The 25368-nt window shown below is 39.4% G+C and overlaps 2 protein-coding genes, 1 long non-coding RNA gene and 1 pseudogene across 6 annotated transcripts in view; 3 read left to right on the top strand and 1 right to left on the bottom strand.

Moving 5' to 3' along the window:
• Positions 1-9: 9 nt before the first annotated feature.
• CDKN1B (cyclin dependent kinase inhibitor 1B) lies at positions 10-5392 on the top strand. 2 transcript variants are annotated; one of them, XM_027856385.1, is made up of 3 exons: positions 255-991; positions 1597-1727; positions 4093-5392. In XM_027856385.1, the coding sequence occupies exons 1-2, from the start codon at positions 514-516 to the stop codon at positions 1716-1718; spliced, it is 600 nt and encodes a 199-aa protein (XP_027712186.1). In that variant the 5' UTR covers positions 255-513; the 3' UTR covers positions 1719-1727; positions 4093-5392. The 2 variants fall into 2 exon arrangements, with proteins under 2 accessions (XP_027712187.1, XP_027712186.1); XM_027856386.1 differs by lacking the exon at positions 1597-1727 and having other exon boundaries at positions 10-991.
• LOC114038879 lies at positions 1786-8802 on the bottom strand. Its single transcript, XR_003568603.1, has 2 exons — positions 7970-8802; positions 1786-2378 (listed from the first exon to the last, which is right to left on the bottom strand). It is a non-coding gene; the product is annotated as an uncharacterized LOC114038879 (long non-coding RNA).
• Positions 8803-9505: 703 nt separating this feature from the next.
• Positions 9506-25368, top strand: part of APOLD1 (apolipoprotein L domain containing 1) — a 62983-nt gene continuing 47120 nt past the window's right edge. Inside the window, exon 1 of one of the 3 annotated variants that reach the window (XM_027856362.1) lies at positions 9506-9524. The gene's annotated coding sequence lies outside the window, so the exon portion shown is untranslated. Of the gene's footprint in view, positions 9525-10143; positions 10198-25368 lie in introns of those variants that run through there. The other 2 variants (XM_027856363.1, XM_027856361.1) reach the window with 2 other exon arrangements.
• LOC114038892 lies at positions 21013-24185 on the top strand (annotated as a pseudogene).

Below are 25368 nucleotides of genomic sequence, written 5' to 3'. Positions count from 1 at the left end.
AGCCTCCCTTCCACCGCCATATTGGGCAACTAAAAAAAAGTGCTCGGCTTTTCGGGGTGTCTTTTTATATTCCTTCCCTTTCCCAGTCTCTTCTTACACCACGACTTTTGAGATCAGCCAGGTGTTTTTGTTTTGCTCTGTTCTGTTTCCTCCGCGGCTCAGTTTGGGGAACCCACAGGCTCTTACCGGCTTGGTCTTGGACTAGCTTTTCCAATTCCCCCCTCCCCTCCCCTCCCCTTCTCTCCTTTCCCCCCTCCCTCTCCCTCCCTTCGTCCCTCCCTCCCTCTCTCCCTTACACTTGATCTGCTGGGAGACTTTTCTGCTGGCTCTCCCGGGCTTCCCCTGCCCCCTCCCCCAAACCCAACACTGATCCTAAAGCTTGTGTAATTATTGGTGGTTGTTTGTTTCCCTTGGCCCCGAACGGGAATCGCGGGACCTATATAAAAGGGGCTACGTGTTCGGATTTTTTTGTTGTTGTCGTTTTTAAAAGTTGAGTGGAGACGAGGGAGGACGATGTCAAACGTGCGTATTTCTGATGGGAGCCCGACCCTGGAGCGGATGGAAGGCAGGCCGGCGGAGTACCCCAAGCCTTCAGCTTGCCGCAACCTCTTCGGCCCAGTGAACCATGAAGATTTAACGCAGGACTTAAAGAAGCATTGCAGGGACATCGAGGAAGACTGCCAGCGCAAGTGGAACTTCGACTTTCGGAATCACAAGCCCTTGGAGGGGAATTATGAGTGGCAACCTGTGGAGAAAGATAGTTTGCCCGAGTTTTATTTCAGGCCCCCGAGGAACCCCAAAGGGAGATGCCAGGGGCCCGGCCAGGAGAGCGGGGATCTAAATGGAGTGCGCCAAGCGGGGTTTTTTATTGCTTCTCAGGGAATCTCAGAGGACACCCACTTAAGAGATCAAAAGACTGAGGGTGCATCCGAAAGCCAGACGAGTTTGGCAGACCAGTGCACTGAGACGAGGAAACGACCAGCCACGGATGGTAATCGCTCCTTTAAAATTAAAATAAAACAAACCCCTCCCTTGTTTACTCGGTCTGTCTGGGCCACTCCTTGGCTTTACTGGAGGTCCGTCCCCGAAGTTGTGTCTAGAGAACACCAGCTCAGTTCTTGGCTTTTCCATCGGTAGCTGAAGCTATTAACCTTATGCTCCGGTGCTATCTATCATCTAAGTAGTTACCATTTCTTTTGAAGTTAAAGGCTACTAGTTGAGTTTCCTGCCAGTCGGTGTAAAAATTTATCTGTAAACTTAACGTTTAAAACCCACCGCCTCCCTAAAACACCTGTCCCCTCCCCCAGTCTGCTATCATAAGGTGTATGAGTGACCCAAACTATTATCTTGCAGCTAGGATGTTCCTAATTATCCCTGTGATATATCATCCCTCGATAGGTACCGGGGACGTGGGAGGAGGTCTTTGTTAATAGCATCAATATTTTTAGGATTTTAAGACAATCAGCTATTGACCCAGGATTGTGGGTGGTGGTAGTATTCCCCCTCTTCCCCTGGCTAACTTTTGTTAGCTAATGCTTTTAATAAAATCTGTTGCTTGTCTTCCCCCCCCCTCCCCTCCGCAATTTCCCCTGCTAGATGTCTCACCTCAAAACAAAAGAGCCAACATTACTGAAGAAGAGGTTTCAGACACTTCTCCCAATGCTAGTTCAGTGGAGCAGACGCCCAAGAAGCCCAGTCTCAGAAGACATCAAACGTAAACTACTTAGGTGGGTTGCTTAGCTAGGGTTCAGAAATGAAACCAAACTGCACTGCTGGAACTGGTAGTCTCTGCAAGCTCCTCAACACATTTTATTTATTAGTTTGCTATGGATAAGAAGTTTGCTAGTTTGTTAAGGGTATTTCAGGCCCCCCCCCCCACATTTTCTGGGGTTGAAAGAATAGGTATGGCGTAGGGGAAAGGGTCGTTGAGTTTCATCAAGTTTTCTCCATCAGACAGACCTTTTCTTTAGACAAATGAAGCAGTTACTACGGAGTGAAGGGTAGCATCCTGGATGAGGACTTCTTATCCTGGAGGTAGTTCCTGGTGAAAGGGAGATCATCCTCTTATGAGCCGTCACAAAAACTTGATTGGAAGATGAGATTTTTTTCAGCTCTAAATAAGGGCTGTGGTTGTTCCGTGCCCCAGCAGAGGAGTTTTAAGGTTTTATCATTTTTCAGTGGTTTCAAATAAAGGCACTGTGTGGACCAGAGGGAAGAAGGGGAAAGAAATGGTTTCATCTTTTCATTTGAGAATAAACGGAGCTCCAGTGATTCGAAGAAGAGGTTAGAAGTAGGATGAAGTGGCCTGTGCAATTCACTTATTTGGATCCTTCTTCTTGTGTCACACCACTTCTGGGTTTTTGGAGGCTGAGGCAAACCTATTTATGCAGAAGAACACACAGAATCGTTAAGTCACCCACAAAGTTTTTCCACAACTCTGAAGTGCTGCAAAGTAAAAGTTAATGAATTCTGTCCCCCTGTAAGCAATCTGGAACATGTCAGCATGTATATGCAAATTGTGCTAGAACAACTCACTATTTGGGTATTTGAAGGGGATAAGGAATAATAAATATCAGGGCTAGCTAAGGCTGTGTCTACTTAGCTCTAGGGAAGTGGAGATTTGCAATAATATGGGCTAGGGAAGTGGAGATTTTCGATAATCTGCTGAATCTGATCAGTTCAGATAGATAGATGGAATAATTCAGTCCCCAAAGCTCTATTTAGGGGGCCTTAATTAATTCTTCAGGCCAGCTAATTCTACTAGTCAATGAAAATTGCTTAAGAGTAGACACTGAGTCTCATTCCTCCCTGTGTTCTTTACCATTGGTTGCCACATGGTAGGTGAACAATAAACATTTATTGAATGCCAATTGAATCTGTACAATATAGAGATATAGGACACTTTAAAATTGGGGGGAGGGCGGTGTTTTTTTATTTCTTAAACAGGAAAATCATTTCAATTTTTTTACATAAATGTATATAACCTCTGCACAATACAAAATGCCCACTTGCAGGGCTTCTTGAAAAATGGTTTTATAGAACCTCTCTATATGGTGGAGGAAATTGGATGAAAATTGATGACTACTAATTCATCTGAAGATGTCAATACCTACAATGCTGCCAGGTCTCTTTCATGTGTCTTTGTCTTGTCTTATTCAGCCAAGCAGAATTTCTCAAATTCAAAGAATCTTTAGAAATGTTAACTGGGGACACTGGCAATTTCAAACAAACAAACAAAGCAATTGTACACTTACATCCATCACAAGAAACAAGGATGAACTTTAAAACATTTTACCCTATTAGCTTAAGAGATAGCCACAAAATATTGCCAAGGATCACATTCAGCTGAATGAAGTAGCTTGAAAAGCTCCAACTGTATTTTCATACAGTTTACCTGTACCACATACATTTTGCATCTTGTTAATTTTTTTGTACTGATCATTTAACCATGTAAACAATTCCCAGTGTTCTCCTCCACCAATGTAGATCAGCAGCTTATCTCTGTAATTTATAATCTTTGAAAAAAAAAAGTTGTCTGGGGCACTGAGACTTTCAATGACTTACAAATCAAAATTTAAATCCTGGTCTCCACCAGGATTAAATCTCCTGGACTCCAAGGTCCACTATGCCATGCTTCCTCTCATTTTATTATTAGGCATTTTTCAAATAAAGGTGAGTGGTTGGGTTGTTTTTTTTTTTTTACACCCTTATAATTTGTTTTGTCCCTCTGTCTCTCTCCTTTTCTTTCCTGCCATCCGTGTAGATTCCCTATAATTCCAGATTTCTTCATAGTATGGGGTGGTGGTAGGATAAGTTATACAATTAAGCTAAGCTGAATTAGCTTTGCTACTTAAAATTGTTAAAGGTCTCAGTTTGGAATAATGACTGACTAAAGAGAAGACCTCATCTATCTGTCATTATTAGCCTTCTACATTTAGCTTGTGTATATAATCCACCCACTTCACAAGCCATTGAGCAAGCAAGACAGTGAGAAAATAATTTTTACCAAGTGTAGTGATTTACTTTGCTGCTGTTACAATTAGTTGTATCAGTGACCTTAATGCATTTTCCCCCTAATCTTTTGTTTTGCAGAATTAAGAATGTGTCCTTGTTCATTGGATATACCAGAGCTTGATGAAACAAGGAAGATATAAATTAAATTTTAAGAATACATATCGATGACGTCATGGAAAGGATCTACTCTTTAAGCACTGAAAAGCAGCAACACAACACTAAAATTGTAGGCACTCTTAAAAGATGTGCCTCTAAAAGCATTGGATGTAGCATCATGCAATTAGGTTTTTCCTTATTTGCTTCATTGTACTACCTGTGTATATAGTTTTTATCTTTTATGTAGCACATAAACTTTGGGAAGGGGGGGCAGTGGGGTGGGCTAAGATATGAAGAAAATAGAAAACTTGCTTCAAATTATATCGCAAGAATATAAATGTATGACTTGCATGAAAAGAAGCAACCTTGGGGATGGGGGTGGTGGTTAAGCTTTTCCTTTAAAGATGTAATATCCCTTTCAGTGAGATCTGATATTTCTTTTTTTAAAAATTGCAACAATTAAAACAGTCAACAGCTGATTACCATTTATTATATTACACTTATTAAGAATCTGGAGTTCTGTTGTGTCCATTATGTTAGAGCAAATGCTCTTTTAAAAGGAGGGTTATAAAATAGAAACCTCTTCAAAGTGAAGTAATTATCCAGTTAATTAAGGCTTAAGCAAACAATCCACATAATTGGGGCAAAAAACAAAATTGACTACGAGTTCTGAATGATCAGAATTGGCAATCTGTACTTATCAGATAAGCCAGAAAATTGTCTACACATTCCCTTCATTTTTGTGCTTGTAAACATGGCCTAAATAATGCTCTCTGGGTATTTAAAAAAAAAATCTTGAGATTCAAGGTAAAAAAAAAATGGAATTTTTTTTAAATTTAAAATTTCTCATTCTGTCTTGGCTATTTTACCCAGAGGAATGTGATGTGTTTGCTGGAAGGTGAGAATAGATTAGAGGTAGTTGCTGGTGGAAGAGGGAAGTGGATACTGCATCTTTAAACAGTATTTCTATATTGCTGTATGTGTATAAAACATTTTAAAGTGTACCTGTGTACATAACTCTGTAAAGACACTGAGAAAATTATACTAACTTATTTATGTTAAAAAGATTTTTTTTTAAATCTAGAAGATATAAAAGCCAAATGGCATGTTTTGTGCATTTGTAAATGCTTTATTGGGTAGGCTTTAGGGATTTTTTTTTTCTTCTGTTAAATAATATGGCTGTGCTTAAAGGATTGCCTACTGAGCCAAGTATAACTTTTTTTGTAATGTGTAATTGTTCCCTATCAAACAATCAATAAATAAAACTGCCATAGCTATTAAATGAGTTGTACTGATGTGGCTGCTCCTTGGAACCATTATACCTGGTACCGCGCAGTGGCTTTAATCCGACACACACCATGAGTTGGCAAAGGATCTTAAAAGTACAGGCCCAAATATGAGTGAGTGCTATGCTGGTCGGAATATACTTGTCCTAATCCTCCATTAGTTTTAGGGATCATGCAATTTTTAGAGCTTGAAAAACACCTTAGAGGTCACATGGTCCAATATTTATTTTGCAGACCAGGAAGTAGGCTCAGAGAAGTGATTTGCCCAAGGTCATACAAATACTAAAGTATGAGAACCAAGATTTTTACCCAGGGCCTCTCATGACAAATCCAGTGTTCTTTCCACTATTACCACATGGCCAGGATCTCTGAAATGAAATAACCAAGCTCCTGGAATTGTTTAAAAGAATAAACATACCTCAACGATTTCAGAGAGCAGGGGCTGCTCCAAGGGGTGTGGTAATCTTATATACATGAGGTACAGGAATGTTACCCGTGTGTGTAGACTTGATGACATCTATTTTAGCTAATCAGAGATGTAAGGTACAAGACGTTGATGCAGTGATAGAAAGCTCTTCCTTGGAAATCTGGTAATAATCTGAATGTTATTAATATTTTACCATGTGATTCATAGCTTGCTCATTTTTTCTCATATTACTTTAAAAGTTTAACTACCACCACATATACAACATTTTGACCAATATCATTTTTTTCATCCCTTCCCCATTAATAGAAGTGAAATACATTGTGAAAACACTTATTTGACCGCAGTAATTAGAATTTAACTCAACAAACATTAGGTGTCTATTTATTATGTAGAAATAAGACCTGGATTCATTTTGGGCCTCTGATGCTAGCTTTGTGACCCCAGAAGAGCTTTTAGACAACTGTCTAGGCCTCATCAACTAAATCCTCGTTGGCATGAGGGAGTGAGGGAGTCGTAACTCCTTTTCACATCAGCCCAAGGACAAGGCACTGTTCTAGGTGTTCAATTTAACCCAAGAGAAAAAGGGCTTGGTCTTATAGGAAAGATTTATGCTAAATATTTGGAAGGCCTTCCTTTTGAGTGAGAGACAAGAAAATACAATATTTCAATGGAGATTGTGTAATTACCTTCTCTAGAGATTAAGAAAAAAAATTACAATCCAGCTTTTCTTAAGAGATGTCCTCTCAAAAAACCTTTCCAACTTATGATTTGGTTAATTACCTAATAAGATTTCAATTGCAAATCCATGGAAAAATTTTGTATTGCTCCCCTTTCTTCATCAGTTGTCCCACTGATCACTATTACGAAGAAACAAGAATCAAAGCACTGGAATTGATCAGGTGATTCAAATTCTTCACTGACCATCTGTTACCTCGCTAGGCCTCAGTTCCCTCATCTGTAAAATGAAGGGACTGCACTAGATCTCTAAAGCCTCTTCCAGCTTTAAAATTCTAGCCCTCTATGAACAAAACTGTCAACAGCAGGTAATTCTCCATCCTTCCCCTGCTTTTTATTTACACCACTACCTAGAGAGTTGAATGTTAATCCCCATTTAAAGTTTTCAAAGCCCTTAAAAGTTAGTGTGTATTATTCTTTCCTGAGATTTTAATCATGGCTTAAGGGAAAATAGAAAATCGTTCACTTTATTTAAAAAAAAATTCTTTTTCTTGAAAGAATCTGGTTTTTTTTATTCTTAATTTTGATCCCATTAAAATTTGACAACATAAGAATCTGCTCAGACTGTTCCCTTTTTCCCCTCTGGCCAGTCAAATCCTTGTCATCCTTCAAGGCCCAATTTAAGTTCCACAGTACCTTCTCCATTCCTGGATCACTCTGTGCTATCCATCTCTCTCTGTTTCGAATTATTTTCCTTATTTTGAACAAATACAAGATAACCTCCATTCCTCATAACACATTTCAGTGCTTAGCCCAGAAAAGGTAATAAAGTAAAACTTTAATACAAGTACTGAGGTTTTCCGAACTGGGACAAGATTCTTATTTCTTAAATTAGCAAAGAATTCTGCACATTATATAAAATGTTGATAACTAAACCACTGTAAAATACACCAAAGCATTTTAGGACTGCAAAGGGCCTTAGAGAACATCTAGTCCAACAATGTCATTTTATAAATGAGAAAACTGAGGCCCAGAGAGGTGGAATAATTGGCCACGATCACATCTTTAGTTACTGGCAAAATAAGAATTCGAAAGTATTGTGGCATAATTAAAATGAAATTCCATTTAGGTGAACCCATTAGGCCTTAGAAAAAACACCATTCCCTGCTACTGACATAGTGTGGATCATTAGATAGTGAAGTTGACCTGTAAGATTATACAACTTTTTATTGGAAAGAAAAATCCTTTAATTTAGAAATATATATGTGTGTATATATTTTAAATCTTAATTCAAACACAACTGAAAAAAATGTAAAACATCATTTCCCATACCAAATAGATTATATTTATATTTGGCATTACACTCTTCAAAGTAAGCAAAAATAATTTAAAATTTTAAATCACAATTTAAACTTTAACCTCAGATATAATTGCTTGTCAACTCACAAATTGATATTTACATTTTATGTACCTTATTTTGCTGAGAAATTCCGTAGTATGCTTCAGAACTCTTGCCTCCACTTAAATAAAAGACGGCTTATTATTCAAGAATGTCTAACTATCAAACAGTAAGGTTTTAAAAAATTCTACCAGGTCTATTCGCTACCAGCTCTTAGGAGGAGTGGTGGCGCGAGAAAGGAAGAGGCGAGGAGTTTGTAGTAGTGTCCTCTCTAAGTATCCAAGTTCTTGCGTGAAGACAAGCCACATAACTCGAAGATTTGGGGGTGACCGATCGAAGAAAAATGGGTGCTAGCTGTGCCAGTCAAATTTACTGGAACATAGCGCCAAGAGCAACTACAACTGCTTCCCCTTTACGCGCCTGTACCAAGAATTCGAATTTAAAATCCGCCCGGCCGGCTAACTGTCGGCTGCTTTTCCCCGGGCTGCAGTAAGTTACCCGCGAGCGACCTCCCCGGAGCCCGCTGCGGACATCGCTCGGGTCAGTGGTGGCTGACATCTTTTCTTTCCCTACAGCGATACTGGTCATTATTACATTCGACTATTATAAGTGGCCATCCCTAAGGTACGGAGGACTGCCAATAGAACGTAGTAGGTACTGCAAATTGACCGGGCGGGTGACAAGAGAAAATCACTCTTTTAGCAGAGCGCTCCTCCAGCCAACTGGCCTGGTGCCCCTCTCGAACCCTAGTCTCCCTCTCCCCCGGCGTCTTTCTTGCTTCCAGGGACTGAGGGCTGGAAGGAGAGCCTCGCCACAATTCCACTAGAAAAGCCAAGGAAATAAAGCCTTGCCGTCGTCTGTACATGCTTTGGGGGTTTATATTTTTCTCTTAGAAACACCCCCTGCCCAGCTCTTCTCTGGATATAAGAAACAAAATGCAACTTTTATGGTCCGAACTTAAAACCAACAAAAACTCCCCCCCCCCCCCAAGGTTATGTAGAGAAAATGGGGAGAATCTCTAAGAATAAACGGATTTTCTAGGGCAGGCTGCTTACTCCCACCCCTCATCCCGGGCTCCAATGATCCTTAGCCCGCGCATTTCGAAAGGATTTAAAGCTCGCTCAGCTCGTAGGAGGACACGGGGAGAAAACGCCGCTCCCAGACGGGAAAAGAAGCGATTACTTGCTGTAGAACCCCACATAAAGGGAGCAGGGAGATAAATTGGGAGGGAACCATGACGGGGCTGGGGGGGGGGCACTTAGAAGGCGTAGGTACTCTCTAGCCAGGATGCGCCCACAGTTTAACTCTCCCAGAAATTAACATTCTGGACAACCGAGGGAAGTTTTCATTGCGCAAGCGTTCCTGGTTTTTATTTGCAGTCTGTCTCCTTAAACCCCTGTGTTTTAAAAGATAAAAAATAAATATTTCTTTAGGGTGAACAATTAACTTTTAAAAGAATGGATTTAAACAAAATTAAAGACAGCCACATGATCCACCTGAACCACTCCCTGTCTCGGGCCAACTGGCAAAAAAAAAAAGAAAAAAAATCTTCCCAGAAGAGTGGGGGAAAACAAAGAACCCCTGTTCTCCAGGTCCCGAGGATCCTAGGGGTGAATTTGGTAGTCAGGTAAGGACCTTTTTACAGATGCCAAGCAAGTGCCATAAGGAGGACTAGTGACTCTGGGATCTCCAGGCCAATCGGGCAGTGAGAGGGGGCATTCATATGTACGTCTATGTACACGGCCCTATATATTAATGTGCGTGTGTACAAATGTGTGTATACGTAGGAATTAGTGCAAAAAAGTCGCTGGAGGTTCGAAGTCTTTCCGCGAGTCTCAAAAGACATGCAAATAAAAGAAAAGGGAAAAACAACTCCGAGCAAACGCACCCAAGGATTGCATCATTGTAACCTCTCCACCTCGGGAAAGTGTAGCAACTATCATGGCGCTGGGTTGGGGATGAGTCCTTCTTGCTTTTCCTTCTTTTCCTTAAAAAAAAAAAAAAGCCCCAGAAACCAGTCTCTTCGGGCCGTTTTGCAAAAGTTTTTTTTTTTCTTTTTTGCTTACAAACGCTCTTTTTGGCGGGGTGGGGTGCTGGTGCTTCGGGTAGGGAGGAGGGAAGAAGGGGGGGTGTGGTTATTTATTTTTCTCGGTCCTCCTTCCCCGTAACACGGTGGTGCTAGTGAACTCGATCCGCATTGGCTGATTTCAGTGACCCCCGGCGCAGCGTACATTTTCAGATTTAAGGTGGATTCGCGAGACATTGCAACCTGGGTTGAAGCCTTTCTGGGTCCCTGCAATGTAAGAAAATACCCTAATTCTGTGGCAGTGTTTTAGCCTTCCCCTCCTCGAGTTCCCCCTCCCTACGAGTCTTTCTCTTCCTCCTACCACTTACCACCTTCTCCCTTATTGGCCATTTGTTGCAGTTTGAATTTTCTATTTTTTTTTTTTTGGTGGGGAGGGTGGGTAGTAAGTATATTAGGAGACTGTAATGTGCCGAGAGCATGTGATGAAAGCGACGTCAGCAGCCTGATATCTATAGGGTGTTTGCGTGGTGGTTTTGAGGAAGTAGGCGGAGGCAGAGTCGAAGCTTCCTGTCTGAATTTCTCGTTTTCCAAAATGTGGTTGATAATGAGTGGGGGAGGGCACACGAATGTAATGATCGAACGCACGAGAAAACTGAGCCTAGATGTAGTGTAATAGAGTTAACAAATGCGGCAAGAACTCCCTGGGAGTTGAGTCAAGCTATACGTAGCATATTCTAAAGTCTTGGACAAGAATGCATCTATGCTCCCATTTCTTCCTCCATTCCTTCATTAAAATCAGAGGGTTTAGAACTGGAAGGGAGCCTGGAGGTCATCTGGTCCAACACCACCTTTCCCCCTTCATTTTAACAGAAAGGGAAAACTGAGGCCAAAGACACAAAATTAGTTGCCATAGGTGACAAATAGTATATAACAGGTTAGGGATTCCGAATCTCCTACTCCAAATTTCAATTTTTTTCTAATTCAGTTTAATCCTACAAGCACTGGTTAAGAACTTGATATATACCAGGTAGTATGTGAGACTATGACGATACAGCCTTCAAGAAATGTACAGGAAAATGGAAAGATCCAAAATCTTACCCCCCCCAACTCCCCCCCCAGCATCTGACAAATGGCAGGTGCTTAAGGAAGGGGTGGGGGGGGTGACAATGAAATATTTAGTTTGTGGAACAGCGGAAAGGTCAATTTGTCCCAAAAATATAATATTAGGGGTAGTGATGTGAAATAAGTGTGGAAACGCAGAATGGACTCAGATTGTGAATGGCTATAAATGCCAACCAAAGGAGTAGGTATTTTATATTGGAGGCAGTAGAGAAGTTGAGAAAATTTTCAAACAGGAGAGAGTGACTTGGTCAGGTTTGTGCTTTAGAAATACCAATTTGGAAGCTATATGGAAGGCAGATTGGAGAAGGGATAGATTGGAGGTAGGGAGACCTATTAGGAGTCTATTTCAGTAGTTGAGGGATAATGAGGCAGATGATGGCTACATAAATGAAGAGGGCAAATGAAACAGATGATGTGGTGGTAGAATTGACAAAACCTGGCAACTGATTATATTAGAAGGATGAGGAGAAGTGGAGGATGAGTCAGAAGTTTTGAATCTAATGATTGGAAGGGTGTTAATGTCCTTAACAGGAGGAGGGAAGTTGGGGTAAGGGCTAGGTATTGGGGGAAAGATAATAAGCTCTGTTTTGGACATGTGGAATTATGAGACATCTAGGTGTAAGTGCCCAGCATGCAGTTGGTGGCATAAAACTGAAGCTTGGGAGAGAAATGAGGCCTAGATATATGTAGATTTGGGAGTTATCTGCAAGGAAATAATTTTTGAAACCCTGAGAGCTGATGAGATCACTAAGAGAGAATAGAGAGAAAGAAGAGGGTCTGAGGTGCACTCATACTTAGGGAAAGGACATGGATAATATCCCTGCAAAAGACACTGAGGAGTAAGGTCAGACAGGTAGGAGGAGGAAGAGAGAGTAGTGTTACAAAAGCTGACCAAGTAAGGAGTAACTTGGAAGTTACTAGTATGAGTTCTTTTTTCTACTTTTTGATTACAATTAGGTCAAAAGGTTAAAGACTGACAGAAGGCCATTGGATTTGGCATTTAAGAGATAATAATAATAATTAGCATTTATATTAGCACTTTCTACTGTATAGATATTATCTCATTTAGTCCTCAAAATAACCCTGTGAGAAAGGTGCTATTATTATGATTATTTTACAGATGAGGAAACTGAGACTCAGGTTAAGCAAAGTGCCTATCACAAAGCTAAGTAAATATCTGAGCAGGACTTGAACTTAACCTCTGGTAACGTTGAAGAAAGCAGTTTCAGATGAGCGGTCAAGTCACAAACTAGTTTGCAAGGAGGGGAAAAATTTGTGGGAAGTAGAAAAGTGGAAACAATGGGGGCAGGCAATTTTTCTAGGAGTTTGCTTTTTCCCTTGTACTTTGTCTGGAGTACAGAGGAGGTAGAGAGATTTCTCTGCCCTAATCATTTTGGCTCTGCAGCAGATCAACATGACAAATAAGAGACACTGTGCTTGTCAGGCAGCAATTTGGGAAGAAGTTAGGCTTGGCAGTCAGGAGGAATACAGCTGCAGAGAAGAATAGTTCCAGGGGGTCCAGTTGAGTGATGCTGTATTAGAGATGTTATGTCTAGGGAGAGCTGCATAAAGGCACCAAGAAAAGAGAAAAAACATTGGTATCCTAAAATCCTAGAGGTGTGAGTGGCCTTCACTATATGTATTCTTTATATATGTTGCTCTCTACTATTGTACTTTTGTGTATTTGCCCGTTCCTCCAACTGATGATGCGTGTATTTGTGGGAGAGTGAGCTCCAGGTTTGTGAAGAAGGTGTTCTGTTACTATTTCATACAAAGCCATTTTAGTAAATGCTTTTGTTAATTGTATCAGCTGGCTGACTCTTAAAGATGAATGCATCCGTAGGGGTTCATGAGCTACAGTTTTAGGAGTACCCATAGAGTACCTTGACCTTGGGATTATCTAATGTTGGGGCATCTAACTATCGAGTTTGTGTTGGGGTTAGCTTCAGAAAGTGACATTCTGGTTGACAAATACTTAATGTAATCCTAATTTAAATAGTTCCTCCCACAGAGACTGTGGATACCTTCTATCTATCTATGTATGTATACATACATGTATGTATATATGCCACAGAGCTAGTTGACTAATCAACAAGAGTAATGTTATAATTTTAGTAATTTATGAGGAAAGTGAGGCAGTGTGGTATACTAGATAGAGAACTGACCTTGGAGTGAAAAAGACCTGAGTTTATGTCACACTTATGCCATATACTGGCTGTGCAACCTTGGAAAGTTATTACTTAACCTCTGAGCACTCTGAGCAACTGTCCGTTATTTAAGGGAGACAGTAGGTGCCAACCTGCATTAGTAGACAGAATTTCCTTATCTGGGAGTTCTCTATAGCAGTGAAATTGCAGATCTAGTCCCTATCCCTATCCCTCACCTATAAGAGAGTATCAGAAGGCACCTCCTTGGTTGCGTTAAAACCTAGGGTGAGAATTAATAAGGGAATAAGTCAGGTAGTAGTTTAAAGAGAGAGATGACCACCCCAACTAAGCTACAATAGTTTGTTCTCTCCAAAACCTGTTATACTTAAAATGTAACACAGTAACCTATCACTCTCTAAGGAGGGAGAGACAACTTTCTCTTGGCAAGCCTTATATCCTTCCAAAGATGAGCATCTTCTATTCCAGGAAGTTGTAGAAACCACCACCTGCTAGGTAACCAGCAGTGGACTCAGGGATTCCTAACTTCTGAAACTCATGTGGTTACTACCAGGATTGGAAATTTCCAATTCTCATGATTTCTGTTTGGCCAAGTCACTTCCCATCTGGGACCATCAGGTTCCTCATTTATAAAATGGTGCTGGGCTAGATGACCTCTAAGATCCCTTTTTGTTCTAGATCTATGCTCCTATGATCTCTTATTAACCCTGGTGATAGGAATATTTATCAGCATTTCCTTGATGGAGCTTCTCCCCTTCCACTCATAACATGGGGAATGGGGTGTGGGGGAGGGGTGGGGCTAGAACCCTAATCCTTTCCTAATCCTTAGGGATTAGTTTTCCTCCCAAAAGTGGTCAAAGATGGCTTTAGAACCCAATTGACCCTGCTTTTTGAGGCAACTTCCTGGAGCTTCCTGATGTCCTACATGTATAAAAAGTGGGTAGCTGGGAGCAGTCAAGGCCTCTTTGACTTGGTGGGTTTCTGAAGACCACATGAGTCACTATGTCCTTTACCATATCATGCCCTGATGACTAGATGAGTCTCCATATGAAGATGAGGTAAGCCATGTCCGTATCCACTGTATCCTTTGCTGTGTTAAGATATATTAAGCCTCCTTTTTAAAAAACTAATTTATTTTGATTTATCAACAATCACTTCCATAAGCTTTTGAGTTTAAAATTTTTCTCCCCCTCCCTCCCCAAGATGGGGGCACAATCTGATACAGGCTTTACCTATACATTCCTATTAAACATTTTCACATTAGTCATATTGTAAGGAAGAATTAGAACCAATAGGAGAAACCACAAGAAAGAGGAAACAAAACAAAAGAGAAGAAAAAAAAAGAGCAAATAGTATGCTTCAATCTGCATTCAAACTCCATAGTTCTTTCTTTGGATGTGGATAGCATTTTCCATCATGAGACTTTTGGAGATGTCTTGGATCCTTGCATTGCTGAGAAGGGCTAAGTCTGTCAAAGTTAGTCATCTCACAACGTGACTGTTACTGTGTACAACATTCTCCTGTTTCTGCTCACTTCACTCAGCATCAGTCCACACAAGTCTTTCCAGGTTTTTCTGGTGGATGCCTACTCATCATTTCTTATAGCACAATAGTATTCCATTAAATTCACATATCACAACTTGTTCAGTCATTCCCCAGTTGATGGGCATCCCTTCAATTTCCAATTCTTTGCCACCACAAAAAGAACTGCTATAAGTATTTTTGTACAAGTGGGTCCTTTTCCCATTTTTTTCTTTTTTTAGGCAATTGGGGTTAAGTGACTTGCCCAGGGTCACACAGTAGGGTCAAGTGTTTGGTCTGAGTCTGGATTTGAATTTAGGTCCTCCTGACTTCAGGGCCGGTGCTCTATCCACTTGGTTGCCCCTCCTTTTCCCATTTTTATGATCTCTTTGGGATACAGTCCCAGAAGTTTAAGCCTCCTTTTGTTGATTTGCTGACTTTTGAATTTTTCATTTTGTACCAAAACTGAACCTGAACTAAGAGTCTGCTAACATGCAGAGCTACCTCCAAATCTCTATTGCATTTTAGGAAGTGTAATGAGGCTGGGGGGGTGGGGAAGGGGGAGAAATTTCCTCCTCCTCTTTTTCTTCTTCTACCTCAATGGAAGTCCAGGGGAGAGCTGGTGTTGGTTGTGTTTCAACAAAGAGGTCCTCTCAAAGGACACAGGGCCCATTTCTTATTTCTTCTTATGGTCAACAAAGTGGGTGGCTGTTCCTGGCTCAGTCACCAGTCCTTTTTTTGTTCAGCTCCTCGGCATAGATATACCCAAGGACCAACCAGGAACTATGTTGAATGAATAAATGAAAATGCATTTATTAAATGCTTAATATGTACAAATCATTGTACAAAGCATAGGGAATACATACAATAATGAAAGTAGTCCTTACTCTTGAGGAGTTTATGCTTTATTGGAGGAGACAACATCGAAGGACCCAGCAGATAAATAGAGATTGAAGATTAGAGAAAACAAGGTCTCAGAGGAAATGAGAAGGAAGAGAATCAAGCACACAAGTTGGCCTTGGGGTAAGGGAAAATAAGCATTTATTAAGTGTCTAATATTCCAAGTATTAAGCACTTTACAGATATCTCATTTAATCTTCATAGCAACCCTTGGAAGGTAGGTGCTATTATTCCCATTTTACAGTTGAGGAAAGTAAGGCAGAGGTTAAATAACTTGGCCGGGGTTGCACATAATAAGTGTCTGAGGCTGGATTTGAACTCAAATATTCATAACTCCAGGACTGGCACACCCAGTTCTTGCTTTGTGGCAAGGAGAAAAGTCACCATTGTCTTATCGCTATAGCTAGCATTTTTTCTTTCTTTTTTTTATAAGTATTTAAAAATTTAAAAAATGTTATTTTCCCCCAGTTGTGTGTTAAAAACAGTTTTTAACATTTTTTTAAAATTTTGAGCTCCAAATTACTTCCTTCTGTCCCTCACCTCCTTTCTCATTGAGATGGTAATCAATCTGATGTAGGTTATACATGTAGAATCATATAAAACATTTCCATATTAGTCATTTTGTGGAAGAAAATAACTAGCATTTCTAATAAAATATTGAATAAGAGTGGTGATAATGGACATCCTTGCTTCACTCCTGATCTTTTTAGGAAGGCTTAAAATTCATTCCTGTTTACAGACAATGCTTGCTTTCTGTTTTAGATAGATAGTACTAACTATTTTAAGAAAGATTCCATTGATTCCTGTGCTTTCGTGTGTGTGTGTGTGTGTGTGTGTTTGTATTTGTTTTAAATAGGAATAAGTGTTGCATTTTCTGTATATATTGATATAATCATATGATTTTTATGGTTATTGTTATTAATATGGTCAATTATGCTGATAGTTTTCCTAATACTGAACCAGCCCTGTATTCCTGGTATAAATCCCACCTACTCATACCATATGATCTTTGTGATATATTACTGTAATCTCCTTGCTAGTGTTTTATTTAAAATTTTTTTTGCATAGATATTCAAGGAAATTGGTCTATAGTTTTCTTTCTCTGTTTTTGCTCTCCCTGGTTTAGGTATTAAAAGGAATGGTTTAGGACTCCTTCTTTACCTATTTTTCAAATAGTTTAAATAATATTGGGATTAAATTGTTCCTAAAATGATTGGTAGAATTCACTTGTGAATCAGTCTGGTCCTGGTGATTTTTTCTTAGGGAGATCATTGATGGCTTGTTCAATTTCTTTTTCTAAGTTAGGGTTATTTAAGATAATGTTGTTGTTAATCTGGGTAGTTTATATTTTTGTAAATATTTATCCATTTCACTTAGATTGTCAGTTTTACTGGTATATAATTGGGCAAAATAACTCCACATAATTGCTTTAATTTCATCTTCATTGGTGTTACACTCACCCTTTTCATTTTTTTTGATACTAGTAATTTGGTTTTCTTTTTTTTAATCAAACTAACCAATGCTTTATCTAATTTATCTAATTATCTAATTTATCCCCCATAAAGCCAGCTTCTAGTTTTATTTATTAGTTCAATGATTTTTTTTTAAACTTTCAATTTTTTTAATCTCTTCTTTGTTTTCAGGATTTCCATTTTGGTGTTTAATTGGAGATTTAAGATTTGTTCCTTTTTTTTTTTTTTAGTTTTATTTAGTTGAATGCCCAATTCATTGACCCTCTTTTCTGGTCTTTTATTGATGTAAGCATTTAGAGATACAAATTTTCCCCTAACTAGCGCTCTAGCTGCATCTCACAAATTTTGGAATGTTGTCTCATTGTTGTGATTCTCTTTAATGAAATTACTGATTGTTTCTATGATTTGTACCTTGACCCACTTATTCTTTAGGACTAGGTTATTTAGTTACCAATTAGCTATTAATCTATGCTTCTATGATCCTTTATTAAATGTATTTTTATTGCATTGTGGCCTAAAAAGGTAGAACTTAATATTTTTGCTTTTCTGCAGAGGTTTTTATGCTCTAATACATAGTCAATTTTTGTAATGGTACCATGTACAGCTGAGAAAATGGTATACTTGTTTCTGTTCCCATTCATTTTTCTCCAGAGGTCTATTATAGCTAACTTTTTAAATATTCTATTCATCTCCTTGACTTCTTTCTTATTTATTTTATAGTTAGATTTATCTAGCTCTGAGAGGGTAAGTTGAGGTTCTCCCCATCAATATAGTTTTACTGTCTATTTCCTCCTGTAATTCATTTAACCTTTCCATTAAGAATTTGGATACTATGCCATTTGGTGCATATATGTTTAGTATTGATATTACTTTATTGTCTCTGGTTCCTTTTAGTAAGATGTAGTTTCCCTGATGATCTCTCCTAATTAGGTCAGTTTTTGCTTTTGCTTTATCTGAGATCATGACTGCTACCCTTGTCTTTTTTTAACTTTAGCTGAAGCATAATATATTCTTCTCCAGCCCCTTATTTTAACTTTGTGTGTGTCTGTCTGTTTTAAGTATGTTTTTTGTAAGCAACATATTGTTGGAGTCTTTTTTTTAATGCATTCTGCTATCCACTTGTGTTTTATGGGTGAGTTCATCTCATTCACATTCAGTTATGATTACTAACTGTTTATTTCCTTCCATCCTATTTTTTTCTGTTTGTCTTTCTCTCTATTTTTATCCTGTCCTTCTAAAGTCTGTTTTGCTTCTGACCACTTCCTTCTCTTATTTGTCCTCCCTTTTTTTTAATCACCCCCCTCTCTTATCCCCTTCCTCTCCTACTTCCCTGTTGGGTATAATAGATTTCTATTACCAGTTGAATATATCTATCTATCTATCTCTCTATATATCTACACACACAGACACACCTGTTTTTCCATTTTTGAACCAATTTAGATGTGAGATTGTGATTGAGATGTGAGATGTGATTGCCTGCCCTCTCCATTTTCCCCACTACTATAAAAGCTCTTCCTTGCCTCCCTCTTTTATGTGAAATAATTTCCCCCATTCTCCTTCCCCCTTTTCCCTTCCCCCTTCTTCCACTACATCCCTCTTTCTCATCTTTCCATTTTTCTTTTGATGTCATCTCAACGTAATAGACTCACTGCCACACCCTTTTTTTTCCTGTGTCTTTCTCTGTATCAATGTAGTTAGAATCCTTCTAACTGCCCTAATAATGATAAAGTTATTAGAAGATACATGTATCACCTTCTCATTTAGAAAGGTAAACAGTTTAACCTTATTGAGTCCCTTATGATTCTTTTCCATGTTTATCTTTTTATGCTTCTCTTGAGTTTTGTATTTGAAAATAAAATTTTCTATTCAGCTCTGGTCTTTTCATCAGGAATTCTAGAAAGTCCATTAAATATCCATTTTTTTCTCTTGAAGGATTATACTCAGTTTTTCTGGGTAGGTTATTGTTGGTTGTAATTCTAGCCTTCTGCTCCTTTAATGTGGTAGTGATCCTGACTGTGGCTCCACAGTATTTCAATGGTTGTTGTCTGTCTGCTTGAAGCAATTTCTTTTTGACCTGGGAGCTCTGGTATTTGGCTATAATATTTTTGGGAGTTTTCATTTTGGGATCTCTTTCAGGAGGTGATCAGTGAGTTCTTTCAATTTCTATTTTACCCTTCTGTTCTAAGATATTGGGGCAATTTTCCTTGATAATTTCTTGAAAGATGAAGCTCTTTCTTTTGATTATGATTTTCAGGTAATACAATAATTCTTAAATTATCTCTTCTTGATTTATTTTCTAGGTTAGTTGTTTTTTTCCCAATGATTTATTTCCCATTTTTTTCTATTTTTTTTTCATTCTTTGACTTTGTTTTATTGTTTCTTGATGTCTTGTGGAGTCATTAGCTTCTACTTGCCCAATTCTAATTTTTAAGAAATTACTTTCTTTGGTGAGGTCTTTTTCCATTTGGCCAATTTTGCTTTTTTAAGGAGTTATTTTCATCAGTGAATTTTTGTACCTCTTTTTCATTTGGTCAGTTCTTCTTTTTAAGGTAATATTTTCCTCTGTATTATTATTTTTGTTGGTGTCTCTTTTACCAAGCGGTTAATTATTGTTGTTTTTTTCATTATTTTCTTCCATTGTTTTCATTTATTTACCTAATTTTTCTTATTTAATTTTGAAAATAATTTCGTAGCTATTCCAGGAATTCTTATTAGGCTTGTGTTCAATTCACATTTTTTAATCTGAGACTTTGCTTGTAGCTGTTTTGACTTCATTGTCTTCTTTGAGTTTGTGCCTTGATCTTCCTAGTCACTATAGTAGATTTTTATGGTCAGATTCTTCTTTTGTTGTTTGCTCATTTTCCCATCTTATTTCTTGATTTAGAACTTTATGTTAATATTGAGCTCTGTTCCCCACATGGGGTTGGGAGGGGCTCTATCTTAAGCTTCAGGCTTTTCCCCATTACTGTTTTCAGAGTTAGTTCTAGGCGTTTGGAAGTTTTTGATGCTCAAAGTTGTGTGATCTGGGGAGAGGTATGGTCATTGCTATCTTCTTCTGCAATCTTTACCCAGGTAGGGCTCTTGATCCTTTGGGATTGCAATTGGTACTTCTCCTGAGGGCCTCTCCTCCCTTGGGACTGAAAATGATATTGTTCCTCAGGATCCATTATTTCTTGGGGCCAGAAGTGATACTGCCCCTCAGGGCTTCCACTATCACTTGACTAAAAGCCTTCTGTCTGCCCTTGAACTATGAAGTGGGTATAGTAGACAGTGGAGTTGCCAAACAGTGTTTGGTTTTGTGTCCAGTGCTAGCACAGGGTTACTTTGTAGTGCGACCAATTTCTGACCAATTATCAAGTCCCCTTACTGTCTCTGGCTTGAGAGTTGCTGAAGCTGCTGCTGCTTTTGTCACCACCACCTAGTTTCACTACTGGTATTTCATCCATGTGAACTCTGAGCCAATCTGCTCCCCTCCGAGATGTCTCTTTCTGACCTCCTATGTTATCTTGGACTGGAAGAGTGTCTCATTCTGACCTTTTGTTGGCTCTGCCATTCCAGGTTTTGATTTGAGACATTATTTTAAAGTTGTTTGGAGGGGAATGTTTGGAGAGTTCAGCTTTTTCTACTCTGCCATCTTGGCTCTGTTTCCAAATTGATCTTCCTAAAGCATAGATCTGACCATGTTACTCCTTTAATTAGTCAACTCCGGTGCCTCCTTATCGCCTCCAGGACCACTGAGTCAATAAACATTTATTTTCTGCTGTGTGCCAGGCACTATACTAAGTGCTGGGGATTCAAATACAAAAAATAAAGACAGTCCTTGTCCTCAAGAAGCTTATAATCCAATGGGGAAAGACAGACTGAAAAGGTGGGAATAGGGCGGAAAGATACTGGTGCTAGGGGTAGGTCATGATGAGAAAATCCAAAGGATTTACAGGTAAGTGGGAAATGAAGAGATGGCTGGTCTGGGAGTCTTTCTTAAATGGAAGCTTTGGGAGGAGCTCTTTGCTGGCCCTCCAACCAGAGGAGCAGAGGATACTGAGGTTACTGATAAGGCATGAATACCAAGGCTGACAGAATAATGAGGTTTTGATGACATTCTAAATATATTTTGATGATGATCAAAATAAAACCCTCAATTTGGCTTTCAAAGCCCTTTATACTCTGGCCCTTTCTTACTTTTCTTCTCATACCCTACTCCATCCTGATGCTCCCACCATGTACTTTCTAGTCCAGAGACACTGGCCTCCTTTTTTCCCCAATTAGATACTCCATCCCCTGATGTTTTTGCTGCCTGTCCCCCAAAACTGGAACTCTCTCCTTCTTCTCTACCTCCTGCTTCTTTGAAGTCTCAATTAAAATCCTACCTGCTGCAAGAAAACTTTCTAGGTTCTCCTTATTCTTAGTGTCTTGCCTCGGAGACTATCCCCAGTTTATTTTGCATCTGTCTTGTTTGTACTTAGTTGTTTCTATATTGTCTCCCCATTACACTGTGAGCTCCTTGAGAGTAGAGACTGAGTTTTTTTCATTTCTTTGTATCCACAGTGCTTAGCAGAGTACCTGGCTCATACTGTTGTTGAGTCATTTCAGTCATGTCTGACTCTCCTTGACCCCATTTGGGGTTTTGTTGGCAAAGATATTGGAAGAGTTTGCCGTTTCCTTATTCATCTCATTTTACAGATGAGGCAACTGAGGCAAACAGAATCAAGTGACTTGTCCAGGGTTACACAGCTAGTAAGTGTGTGAGGCTGAATTTGAATTCAGGAAGAGGAGTCTTCCTGACTCCAGGCCCAGTACAAATGCTGGCTTTTGTTATTACTGCTTGAAATGACTTTTCATGCTTAAACATATGAAACTTTTGTCCTTGTCCATAAGTTATTGATAAAAATCCGCAAAGCATAGGAAACCTTTCTCTAGTACTTTTTGCATTTTGTGAGTACCAATACAGTTCTCTGGATATCCCCAACACTACTTCTTTCAGGTAGATGATTTATTATATGCTATTATATATGATAGCATATATTACTATATGCTGCAACCTACTTATTCTCACCATGTATCTCTCCATTGCCCTTTGGATCATTCACGATTTTGATTCTTTTGAGATAATGCTATGATTTGTAAGGGTACAAGCAATAGCAGTGGCTATGGATTTGGGTTCAAATCCTGCTTCTGACACTTGCTGACTTTAGGCAAGTCACTTAACCTCAAATGGGCCTCCATTTCCTCACCATTAAAATGAAGGGCTTGGGCTACTTAATTTTTGGGATCCTTACTAGTTCTAATTCTACAATCTATGATGATAACTAACATCACACATTAATGGGTTTTTGTGTCAGGGAGCACCTTGGTTTTAAAAATATATGTTTAAGCCAGGAGGACTTGAGTTCAAATCCAGCTGCAGACACTTGACACTTAACTAGCTATGTGACCCGGGGCAAGTCACTTAACCCTGATTGCCTCACCAAAAAAAAAAAGATATATGTGTGTACATGTATGCTTATGCTTATAAGAGCAGCCTAGGATCATTAAACATATTATACAGTTTTCCAAATGCAGTTTTATGGTGGCTTTTGTTTTTTTTAAGGCAGTTGAGGTTAAATGACTTGCCCAGGATAACACAGCTAGTAAGTGTCAAGTGTTTGGTCTGAGGCCGGATTTGAACTCAGGTCCTCCAGACTTCAGGGCCTGTGCTCTATCCACTGCGCCACCCAGCGCCCCATACTTTGTTTTTTTTTTTTATGTCCACTGGCTATGCTTGCTCTCCTCCTTTCTCTGGCTCAGGTCATGGTTGTGCTGCTCTGCAGAAGCACCCTGTCTCTGCCATTTATGTACATGATGGAGGCAAAGCCTTTGCAGAATTCCTGGCAGATAAGACTAAAGGGGAGAAGAAAAAATCCAGAAGCATAAACATCCCCCCAACATGTCTGGAGATTGGGAGCTAGATGTGCATGGGACAGAAGCCAAATTAGTCCAGACATTAACCGGTTAGAAAATGACAATCACATTCAACATTAACTGCTTCCCACCAACTTTTGACCATGAACTATCACAGGGATAGAAAGTTGAAGAGCAGAAGCCTGAACTGACAGTCAACTCTAACCTCAAGCTGTGGCTTATTTGAAACAACAACTCAATGAAAAGAAGGACCTGTTGCTTGACTGTGACTATCTGGAGGATGAAGTTGGATGGAAAAAAGGAGAGTGGCATTTTCTCCACAAGAGAAATCAGTTTTCAGTTTACCAGGAGTCTGTTTGAAAGGACACACACAGTATGCTTAACACAGACTCCCTGGATTGGGTTCTGTATGATCACTTGATGGTGATAGTCATGTTCAACCAAGGGATGACTAATACCTCTGCAGATAAATTGATTGAACTCAGCGCTACCTTGGAACTCAAGGAATCTGAAAGAATTTGTCATATGCCAGTAGGAAGGTCAGGAGAGAAGGGCATAACACTATTGTAAAAGTTCCTTCCTATGAACTCAGAAATCCTTGGAAAAGGTAGGCAGTGGGATTGACAGCTATTTAGATATTATGGGGGAAAAGTTCTTTAAGATTTTTAGACAAAGTATATTCCCGTAACAGTTTTTTTTGTTTACCTATACATTTTCTTTCTGTTTGTTTTTTGTACAACACAGAATGAAGAAAAAGAAAGTTTCTTGGATTCCTAAAACAACAATAACAAATGCCATCTGATCTCACCTCTTCTTCCTCCTCAATTCTGGGCCAGGTTGTTCATCTGTATTCAATACTTGTCAAGATATTTCCACCAACTGCATATTAGTGGGTTTTTTTTTTATTTTGTTTTTCTGGAATGGATAAATTGGACTGAACTCTTTTGAGTGATTGTAGAGCCTAGTTAAAGAGGTTCTTAATGTTCTGGGGCTTGATGCAATCAGTACAATGTTGCCAGTAAAAAAGTAGCATTTGAAGAATCTGACCATCTCTCGGGAATCTCTATTCCAGTTGAATTCTGTGCTGGACATCATCTTTGAAAAAGGTGAACATCTTCCGTAAGCTTCCATATTCCTGTTTTATGCCATGGTTGATGTTGATAATAGGAAGACTGTTGAACAAAGTTAGCTCTGTTGCATCTTTCTTTTTTTTTTTTTTTTCCTTTTTGGTGAGACAGTTGGGGTTAAGTGACTTGCCCAGGGTCACACAGGTAGTAAGTGTCATGTGTCTGAGGCTGGATTTGAACTCAGGTCCTCCTGAGTCCAGGGCCAGTGCTCTATCCACTGCTCTACCTAGCTACCCTTGTCTGTTGCATCTTTCAAGGAATCTTGTGCAATTTTAGCAGATGCTAAAAGAGGAGAGCCTCTCAGGCTTCCTTTTATTTCACTGTGTCAATAAACAGTAAACAATGAGATCTTATATTTTGGCATTTTTCAATCAATTAATCAATAAGCATTTATTAAATGCCTACATGTCAGACACTCTGTGGGGCGCAGAGTACATAAAAACGAAAGTAAAACAGTTCCTGCCCTTGAGGGTGTTCTGGGCTAGAACTGACTCAGGCCAATGGTCAGTCCTGTATGGAAATGAGACCCTTAGAGACCATTCCACAGTTAATGAAAGGAGATTTATTTAGCGATAGGGAGAGAAAGATATTTAACTGGGATAGGCATTGAGAACACTTCTAGTTGATTCAGTGGAGTGAAGCTCCTTTGCCTGAGTTACCCATCATGATTCACTAATCAAGCATCAGTAGCTCCTGGATCTCCTACATAGCCTTCTTGTACTCAGGCAAAGAGAAGGTGACCTTAGCAGCCTGAACATTTATATCCTGAACAAAACATGATTGAAGGATACTCTTAATACCTATTTTTTTTTTTTTAGTGAGGCAGTTGGGGTTAAGTGGCTTGCCCAGGGTCACACAGCTAGTAAGTGTTATGTGTCTGAAGGCAGATTTGAACTCAGGTCCTCCTGACTCCAAGGCTGGAGCTCTATCCACTTTTAAAGAAATACCTTTTAAAGAAAAAAACAATAAGACTAATTTGGATGGAGAAGGGGGTTGAAATATTGCTCCTAGCACAGAGAGCAATTCAGTTGGAGGAGACAATATGCACCTTTATCTGTCTGTACAACATATAGAGACAGGGTGATTGGGGGGGGGAAGCATTGGAAGGTGTGTGTGTATGTGTGTGTGTATGTGAAAGAGAGAGAGAGAGAGAGAGAGAGAGAGAGAGAGATGGATCAATCAGGGCAGGCTTCCTGTAGAAGGTGGTGCTTGAGCTGAGCATTGAAGCATTTAAGAGGCA

This window comes from Vombatus ursinus, unplaced genomic scaffold (genome assembly GCF_900497805.2).
Source record: "Vombatus ursinus unplaced genomic scaffold, bare-nosed wombat genome assembly UNPS02011431.1, whole genome shotgun sequence".
Lineage (NCBI taxonomy): Eukaryota > Metazoa > Chordata > Mammalia > Diprotodontia > Vombatidae > Vombatus > Vombatus ursinus.
Note: the sequence above shows the minus strand (reverse complement) of the source record. Positions and strands in the feature narration are given on the sequence as shown.